Source organism: Lepisma saccharinum, chromosome 11 (assembly GCF_977018435.1).
Source record: "Lepisma saccharinum chromosome 11, izLepSacc3.1, whole genome shotgun sequence".
Taxonomy (NCBI): domain Eukaryota; kingdom Metazoa; phylum Arthropoda; class Insecta; order Zygentoma; family Lepismatidae; genus Lepisma; species Lepisma saccharinum.
In genome coordinates this window covers 69,856,862-69,866,882 of record NC_139239.1, presented here as the reverse complement: position 1 = coordinate 69,866,882, position 10,021 = coordinate 69,856,862, and the positions used below count along the sequence as shown (strand labels likewise).

Sequence of the window (10,021 nt, the reverse complement as noted above, 5' to 3'; positions counted from 1 at the left end):
TTAACATCTTTATCCAGTTAGTAAAGGAAGTAGTTTGCTACTTTATAATATCTGATATACATAAAAGTAACAAATTTATTTCTTTGTGTGTAATTAATAATAATACTATTTTTAATTACTAATTTAGTAATTTATTTTTACTTTTAATAACATTATAAATATGTATATGGTATAATTTATATGTATGTTTGTGGGGGAGGGGATTTGTAGATTAAGATCTTTCCCCCCCACCAGTCTTAAATGATTTCGCACCCTGTGCTACATGTATTTGCAATTATCATAAACAAAATGTACGACTTACTTATAAATAATCTGGTTCATGGTTCCTATCCGCTTGGAGTGTCTCAAGAAGTCTAGTATTAAAGTGAATTTGTTTTACTTACATTTTTCAAACAGCTTGTTTTCAATGTCTATTTTCTAGACAGACTTGTCTCGATTTGGTTATGTTAATATTGAACGACTTTTGTGTGTCTTTCCTCTAAGGACGAGCCTACCCGGACGCTGTGACGACAACCCTTGCAAAACAGAAATTGTTTTTCTATTCTATGTCAATAGTTCTGTCATTTTACATTCTCCGGTAGGGCTCTTAATCCATATCATTGCACTAACTACATTGATTCACGTTCGGTCATTATCTCTTGTCTAACATGTTTCATCTTCGATTTAACGTGCAAGCTGGATCGAGTTAAAATATGTCTTGCAAGTGTGTTTGAACTTTTCTGAACAGTGGAAACTTGAGCTCTATGTCCTAGCAGCGGAAAGCTTCTGCGAATCTCTTCCAACCCAAATAAATCTTTATCCTTCCAGTTTTCTTGCTCTTGGAAGATTCTTGAAAACATCGCTGAAGACTCGTTTTCGGTGTTAGTCCTGTTGACATCTGTAGAATGTTCATTCATTTTCAAAACGGACACGTTTGACTTTCGAGACACATTGTCCTCATCCTGAGTTGATATGCTGCTATCTGATTCGGTGAGATTTCTCAGTTTCGAATCATTCGCCTCTGTCTTGGAGACAACTGTTGTTTTCAAAGCCAACATTACAATCTCCTCCTCTTCTTCTTCTGAATCTAATGCTACGATATCTGCCTTTACTGTGCCTTGCAAGTGCTTCTTTATTATTCCATTCCTTTCGATTGATTCACATACAACCGTGTTTCGCAAGTTTGACGACCTGAAAGAGATGGCAGCACGGGTCATGACAAGCTGACTTCTTGTCATAAAACATGGAAAGAGTGCTTTGAGCTCGTACCGAAAGCGAGGATGACACACGGCATAAACGAAGGGATCTATGCAACTAGCTGTCTTGCAAAAGAGTGCTGGTATCATTGTTAGCAGAGGAGTTACTAGTTGATTTTGGCCAAACATACCCAGCAGAGCAACTACAGCGTAAGGTGTCCACGAAACAAACCATAAGCTAACAACACCTATAACGATTAGGCCTAATTTGACTTCTCGTTTTCTCTTCTCGTTTTCCTTGAAGTGTCTGGAAGACTCTTGAGAATTAACAGGCTTCATGTTATTAGCTTTGATTACAATGAGACAAATGTTAATGTAACAGAATGCAATAATAGAAAACGGCACACACCAAGCAGCGACGAAGAAAACGAATATGAAAAGTTTGTCGTTGTATTCTCCGGACAAGTAATCGAAACTGCAGCTAGTTAAATAGCCTTCAGGTACATACTTGTTAATTCCAAACAACGGAAGTGATGAAAACAGTAAGCCATAACACCACACACTCAACACATAAAACTTGGCTCTAATTTTCGTTATGCTTTTGAGAGGGTTCAAAGGATATGTTATAACGAAATATCTGTCCAATGCAATCGCTGATAAGGTAGTGATAGATACAGTCCCAGTCAATCCACCAACAAAACCATAAACTTGGCAACCTGAAAAATATTTTTAAAAAATAAACTAATATAATTATACAGAAGAGTAAAATTGAAATCCAATATATATATATAAAGCTCTTTGGGAAACACCAATAAATCGTACTAAATGCCAAATGATAGGAACAAACTTTGAATGATCTTGAATCATAATGTGGTAGAATAAATGAAACTTCGTATTTAGTACAACAATAGTTATATCATTTTTTGACAGAACTTACCGATTTGGTATTTACAATATCCATACAAATACAAGAACAGTGCTAATTCGCTCAAATAATACAAAGTGCACATAAACTCCATAAAATTTGCATCTAGTACAAAAAAAAGTGATGGAAACTGTGTATTATCTATGATTGTTTCAAAAGCGCAATGTGTAATAATGAATCAAATATAGAAAATTATGTAGCTACTAAGTCCTGGTATTTTAAAGAAGATACATTATTCTGCGTATCAAAATATTTCATCTATAGTATTTCAATTTCTCTTATTTTACGTCGCATTTCTCACTCCTTAGTTTAATATCGAAGATAGGAATGAATGATGCAAGAATTTGATGATGGACATATATTAGACACTCATAGAGGATATACACTCACACCATAACCTTGGATTGATTGATGTAGTTTATTTTACTTCGCGTTTTGTGCCCCTTGGCTAATTTGCGAAGATGGGGATGAGTGATGAAATTATGCAATTGATGAATGGACATTCACAAAAAACCAAGGCCGAGCGGGATTCGAACCAGGGACCCGTGGCGTTCATAACCTTGGAGGAGGAGATTGTGAGACAATTACTTCGTCACCGAGGAGACTTATTTCACCATATTTTGTTTTAGCAAATACAAAATAGGTAAACACATCATGCAATTTCCTTTCGTTCAAATTGTTTCTTATTTAACATGAAAATTTAAAATCTAGAAATGTGTTTCAAAGAACCTGAAAATATATTCACAGAAAGCCAAAAGGTAACAAGAGGACTTAACTCTACTGATAATTTATATCGGACGATTCAAAAGGCACCGCAAACCTCTGTTGGTGGAATGTTCTAATGTAGCATGGGAATTGTGCGAATGTTCCAATTGTTTCAGTTCACGGATCATTCACAATTGTTGTAACAGAAACAGATATGTGTGAATCGATCACAATCTCCATGTTGTATTCGAATAGCACGACAGAAATGTGCAGTGAAGAGTGAACGTATGAGCAGGTTTTATCGACGATCATGTGGTCGAACCTTACCTGATGGAGTCATATGGTTCCCGATCTTCACAGCCCCGTTCTGACTTAGAATATACTCTCATTCCGCGTTTTTATTGTAAAATAGTTATATTTCGATCTCTATGTGCGCTCCTTCACTTGTGCACAACCTTTTGAATCGCCCGGCATATGAAGGTAGATGTAAATGTTAATACGCTTTTTGTTATTATCGTTGGTAATTCATATAAACATTAGCTTCTAACTATTAAAGACCTACCTACGCTTCCTAAAGCCGGGCCTCGCAGAATACTGTTGTAAACAAAGATAGGAGTTTTGACAATCATGAAGAAGTCACTTATGGCAAGATTCATTACAAGGATATTGGCGGAAGTCCTCAAAGATTTGCATCTGTAAGAAGTAAAATATTTTTTTATAATATTACACCAAGATTTAGGTGTAAGTAAATTCATTTGTGAGTAAGTGAACAGAATGAAATTAATTGTTAGAACAAAATAACACATTATAAATGTAGGAGCAGCTAGTACCGAATTATTTAGGAATATGGTCAGTGGACTCCAGATGATCCCAAATACGGAAAGGATGATTGACCAGACAACTCTATAATCTCGCGGCACCGAGTGAGGCTCTGAAAAGTCAGTCGCATAGCACCTCTCTGGAGGATTATCTGCGATTTTCTATCTGAGTGCGGAGGAAGGGGGGTAAGGTCGCTGTAGAGCGTCTATAATGTCAGTTTAGTACCAAAAAGACCATATTGGACTTTCGTGAAGACGTTTAGGAAAGTGTTGCGAAAAATTTGGAGGGGTTAAGGGGAATACTGATTGTGCGAAAAATTTACTGATATCCCTATATCAAGTCGAATTCTTAGTGTTGTTGTTGTTATTATTATTATTATTATTATTATTATTATTATTATTATGTTCAAATAACTAATTGTCACAACATGACTGTAAATATTTACTTGGTGTCCCATATGGCCTAATGAAAATAAAATATATAAAATCCATGTAAGTAGTACTACCAGACGGTCTCTTTTTCCCGAACATGTCATACATTTTTAGACTTTAAGGAATTTGAAATAAATCGTGAATGTCCTGCAGTTTGGGCACCAATTGTGAAAAATATAATCAAGGAAAATTTAAGAGAATTAGCTCTTGCTTTAAGTAGGGAGTCGTTATCGGATCTGGGGGACATCTCGTCCTTATCCCACCTTCGGGAAACGACTTCCACATTGTTTTGGGTTCTCGAACAGTCGGGAAATTTAGAATTGTAGTGTATTTAAAGTGGTTGATTCTCAAAATTTTCTCGACGCCGTGTTAAAATTTTGTTGGAACATTTCCACATTGCATTCCAGAAATTGAAGAACAATCACTTCAGGGAGAAATAGCGTGTAGATTTCGAGATTTTCCCAGTGACTGGAAATTCTTAGTTTTTTCCTCGTCGAAAATTTCCCAACTATGAAAATGGCAAACATTTCGCGACTCGAAAGCCTGGATTACTTATTTTCCGTCTTGATCCAGTCTCGCACACTTCTACTTGAATCGCATTCAAGATTTCGAATTTTGCATTCAAGTTCATTGATTATTTTTTAAAGTAGTATTACTTCGATGATACAATGTTTTATCTATTTCTCTATAATTGCAAATCAAGTACGTTTATGATGTCATACGTTCTTACCTCTATCTTGTTTCGTAAAACTACAAAATATCCACCAGACCTTTTTTATGTGTTCAAACAGGTATAATGAAAAAGTGAAAATTATCTATATTTAACCATGAAAACATACGTTTCATTTGCTCCAGTTAAAGAGATTTCGCCAAGGTCGGTCCTTTCAACCTTGATCCTTCACAACTTCACAAGTATCGTTCTCGCCCTTTATCTACCACTACCAGATAAGCTGCTAACGTCAAAAATTTGAAGAATTAAGAATAATGTCCAATTTAATGTTGAAATGTCTAGCTGAGAACGTTATCATCACATTAGTTTTATGTTCATCGAAACAGGATAAAAAGATCAAATTTAGATAAACAATCTTCTACTAATTCCCACTCTTTTATTTCCAACAAATTGTAAGTTGGGACGTGAAATGTTGTCCTTTTGGAAGTTTGTTGTAACATGTTGTAACGTATCTAGACATACACGGGTGGGGTCCGAACTAAGTATCTCATAATAATAATAATAATAATAATAATAATAATCATCTTTAAATTAAAATAATAATTATATTAAATTAATTAAAATAGTATTAATTAAAATATTCAAATTAATTAATACTATATTTTTATTACGTGAATAGGTAAAAACACGGTATAAGGATAGCAATATAACGGCATCTATTAATTATCTAGCTTACGTGTAGTGAAGGTCGGCAAAATTTCTAAAGAAATAAAATAAAAACTGCCCTGGCAAGGAAATGAATGTCAAATAGATAAAGAATTAAATATTTATTGAATATCAAAAAAGGATGTTAGATCCAGTTGACGAAAAGTAAAGTTCCTGGTAATATTTTATGCATGTTATTATAAGTAGTAATAAATCTTGCATGAATCTTCTTTGGTACTGCCATTCAAAGTCGTATGATCACAATATTATAATCCTTGCCTTCCAATTCGTTTGGCAGAAATAAATAATCCTCGATTAACAACAAGTATATTTTCACTATTTAATTTTAATTATTATTATTTTATAATTTTCATTATTTAATTTTTGTACTTAGTAAGTCTTTCGGAGGGGCCCGGTCCCCTATAAATACGTCCTTGATTCATGATTGTAACATTACATATGTTTACAATTAGGGTTAAAAGTACAAGGTACAATGCAACAACAGACTTTCACAAAACATATAGTAACGTTTTACTCGTTGACACCTCTTGTCGATGAGATGTGATGGGCATTCAAATAACAGTACAACTTTCCCTCTCCCTTGTTGGTATAATCTTATCACCTTTCCTCTTCCATTTTCTCTCTCTCTCTCTCTCTCTCTCTCTCTCTATTTTTCTTTCTTTCTCTTTTCCCAGATTATTTTCTTATCTGTCTCCTTCTCTCTCTCTTTGTTACTTTCTCTTAATTTTTCTTCCTGTCTCTAACTCTCTTTCATAAACGAGTTACTTCTCTCTCTCTCTCTCTCTCTCTCTCTCTCTCTCTCTCTCTCTCACTCTCCTCTTATTTCCATCGCTTCTTTCCATTTTCTCTCTCTCTCTCTCTTTCGAAATCTTTTCCTTTCTTCTTTGCCGCCTCTCCCTGGCGTGTGTGTTTGCCGAACTCCGTGGCGAAGTGGTTATCACAGCGCGCTACGGCGCCAGGGGTCTCGGGTTCGAATCTCGACTTGGAATGGTTGATCTTTGTGAGGGTGTGTTCATCAATTTCATCATATTGAACTCATTCTCATTAGCCAAAAGTGGCAAAATATGAAATCAAAATCAAATCTCTCTCTCTCTCTCTCTTTCGCTTCATTATATTCTCCATTCTTTCTCTCTTCCGAGCCGCTTTTCTCTCTCTTTCGAGCCGCTTTCTCTCTCTCTCTATCTCTCTCTCTCTCTCTCTCTCTCTCTCTCTCTCTCTCTCTCTCTCTCTCTCTCTCTCTCTATCACACACACAATTCTCTTTCCGTTTTTCTCTTATTCGAACCTCTTATTTTCATTCGTCCTCCCACCTCTCTCAAGACATTTCTACTTTACGATTTCGTTTAAAGAAAACTTCTTTTTTTTTTTTCCAAAATACGTCCATCTTCAAAACACATTTTCATTTTACATATTTCGACCTGCCTGAGAAAATTTTCTGAGAACGCCCACGATGCTATAGACTTGTATGTTGAAACATGTTAGCAAACCCAGGCTTAGGTTTCCACCACAACCAAAAACTATGCACAAAAGAAGACACAGCTTCTATACTACATAAACTTCTGCAAATTCGATACCAATTTATTCCTATGCATGGAAGAGTTTATTCGGGGGAAAAAAATATCGTGTCTTTCTTTAATACATCGAAGAGTTTATTCGGGGAAAAAAATATCGTGTCTTTCTTTAATACATCGATCAATTTATTACAGAATTACCATTATTTCTTGCATCTTAGTTTCGTAATGCTCAGCACGCGTGTATTGCGTGACATGGCGTTTCTTTTCAATTATTTCAACAGCAGGGTTACACTAAACAGAATTGAAGACAATGATTGATTGGATTTTTGTTGCATAATTTGAGTGTACTTCGACTTTTCATAATCTAACCTTGAGGTACTTTCATTGTAATGCACAGCCTTTTACATTGTTTTCTTTCTGAGGAAGTTTCATGTTACGAGAGCATTAAGTAGTTTCGTTATGTAATATTAACAGTTAACTATACGTACACTTGTAACGCTGTTTAATGTTACAGGAATTAATTTCATTATAAAGTGTTATTTCTGCTTTTCTTGCGTGTAACTTTCTCCCATTTCTAGTTTTATGTTATTTTAATTAGCAATTCTTATATTGGGTCATTTTTTCGGGCCAACCACAAAAGCGGAGTGTTTCGACGAGCACTCATGAAGTCAAAGGTCTTAGGTTCGAACCTTGTGTTAGGCTGGCGTCATCCCTCACTCTCACTCTCTCTATTTCTCTCTCTCTCTCTCTCTCTCTGTCTTTGTGGTGAAGTGGTTATCACAGCGCGCTACGACACCAGAAGTTCCAGGTTTGAATCCAGACTGGTCATGGGTATTCTTTTGAATGTATTTTCAACAATTTCATCACTCATCCCCATCGTCGCGATTAGGCAAAAGTGGAGAAAAGCGACTAATTCAATCAATCAAATCTATATCTCTCTCTCTCTCTCTCTCTCTCTCTCTGTGTGTGTCTCTGTGTGTGCGTGTGTGTTCGAATTGAGTAAAACATAGAAGAGGGCCTTAATATTTATGTAATTTAATTTTCTACATTTGTATACCTATAAAAGTGTTAATCGTGTTCCGCCTAATGAAATTCAATTCAAATTGCGTCCTTAAAATATCAATGGCAACAAATTATATTATTAAGTACATTTATTAAATATTACAAACTATTCTTAACTAGATATTTGTATAACTTAAAGTTGCAGATTTTCCATTCATTTCGAGGCCTCCCCGATGGGGTAGTGATGGCACTGTTGCCTTGTATTCAAGGGGTACCGAATTCGATACCTCAGTGGAGGCACATAGTGGTTCGAATCCCACTTTCAATTGTAGGTCCTGTCCCGATTAGCATATGTTTGCATAAAGTGGGCTTAATACAAGCTTTGACTCCAATATTTCCTCACAAAATTTAAAATACTAGTAATCATGAGTGTATCCAGAATATTCCATTTTGGAGTAGGGGTAAGGGTAAATTTAGAGCCAAAATATGCATAACCTAGGATTTCGTGAAAAATTTAGGGGATGTTGAGGAAAATTTTGGATAAATCATTGCCAGAAGTGCAATTATAACTTTCCCACATGAAAATTAAATACTGCTGATTATTATGAGACCTGATGCTAGATCGAAAACTAGAATACTTTTATGCAGCATGGGACAGAACAAGAAATTGCACTCAGTAATGAAATTGTATTCAGTATCCCATGGTTTACATATAAGTACACATTATTTCATAAATTGGTAAGTAAATAAACCACTCTTTAAACTAGTTACGGAAACTTGCGCGCTTGATACACGGACAGTCTACAGAGCCGCCATACGGCCGTGATCACCTCGTTTGCCGATAGCGCAAACCCTGATGCGGCGGTCTACATTTCAATGGATCGTTCTGTTTTATAGCATCTAGTTTCGAGGGTCGACTCCCGAATAAATATTGATCATGGATCCATTCCTATCATTAAAAGATCAATTCATGACACTATAAGACACGAATATAATTATCAAATTAACAATTATAGCTATATTTTTTAAAAAAGAAGTCCATTCTTACCTGATAAACATGAAGATAACCAGAAAGTTGCCAGAGACACCGATGATAAATATGGCGATGTATAAAGCAGCAAGTACATAATGCGACGTTGGGTTAGGTGGATCAAATCTAAGCCAATGCTTATTAATAAGAAGCAAGTAATCTTCATCAAAAAGACCTCTTGTGCACCAAAGCAGAACTGGATATTTAGTCTTGAAAGACGAAATCAGTTGATTAATGTTCATTTCAGTGTCGTTCCATATTTCTCCTGATTTGTTGAGAAAAGCAGAATAGTTCGTAGGAAATACTGGAGAAACAGCGGATTCTAGGGAATGGAAAGATGAAAGATCCAAGTTCTCCTCTGAAGTCGAACTATACTCATAATAATCTATATTTGTGGTATTGAGGACACCAATATTAACAACGGCTTCGTTATTCTGAGCTTCAGTATACATATAGTCCAAATACGGCAATATGGCGCCGAGTAAAATCATTCTGAAATCCATTCCGAAGCCAGAGGAATGGAAGTCCACGTGCACGAAAGACGCTCCCAACTTGCACTTGAATTTCTGAAGATTGTTTCTGTCCCGGAAAAGGACGGGGGAGCTACGAGCTAAATAAAATCCTGTTTAAACGGAAGGTTACGTAAGAAATTAATAATGTTGAAAGCAATCGAATGGCCGATCTTCAAATGTAATACCATCGAGGATATTGTTAGGAAGAAAGGTCTGCAATATCACGGAAACTAAAAACAACACAGGATCGATACAATCACTGTTATGTAATTTTTAAAAGTACTGAGTTTGATTGAGATATTTTATTACCACGAAAATGGTCCGCTACAAAAGTACAAGAAGAGTAATAAAAAATTCCTTTTGCGTGCTTGATGACATTTTTAACCAGGATACGAAATTCCAGGGGACAATGGGAACCTCCGACCAACGATCTTGTTCTATAAAATTCCTCCTGCTTGAAATTTTTTGACCGGAGCAGTTCCTTTGCTTTTAATAACGGGGCTATGAACAGTG

At 35.7% G+C, this 10,021-nt stretch overlaps 1 protein-coding gene across 1 annotated transcript; it reads right to left on the bottom strand.

Annotated features, from left to right (window-relative positions):
• Nucleotides 1-608: 608 nt before the first annotated feature.
• LOC145995063 (opsin, ultraviolet-sensitive-like) lies at nucleotides 609-9,238 on the bottom strand. The gene is made up of 4 exons (XM_083131595.1): nucleotides 9,015-9,238; nucleotides 3,368-3,498; nucleotides 1,149-1,891; nucleotides 609-1,109 (listed from the first exon to the last, which is right to left on the bottom strand). The coding sequence occupies exons 1-4, from the start codon at nucleotides 9,236-9,238 to the stop codon at nucleotides 609-611; spliced, it is 1,599 nt and encodes a 532-aa protein (XP_082987721.1).
• Between the last annotated feature and the right edge of the window lie 783 nt (nucleotides 9,239-10,021).

Coding starts and splice junctions, on each gene's coding strand:
- LOC145995063 (XM_083131595.1), bottom strand. CDS start 9,238: ATGAACATTAATCAACTGATTTCGTCTTTCAAGACTAAATATCCAGTT. Junction 1,892..3,367: donor CCCGGCTTTAGGAAGCGTAG/GTAGGTCTTTAA, acceptor AATATTTTTCAG/GTTGCCAAGTTTATGGTTTT. Junction 1,110..1,148: donor CGTCAAACTTGCGAAACACG/GTTGTATGTGAA, acceptor GGAATAATAAAG/AAGCACTTGCAAGGCACAGT.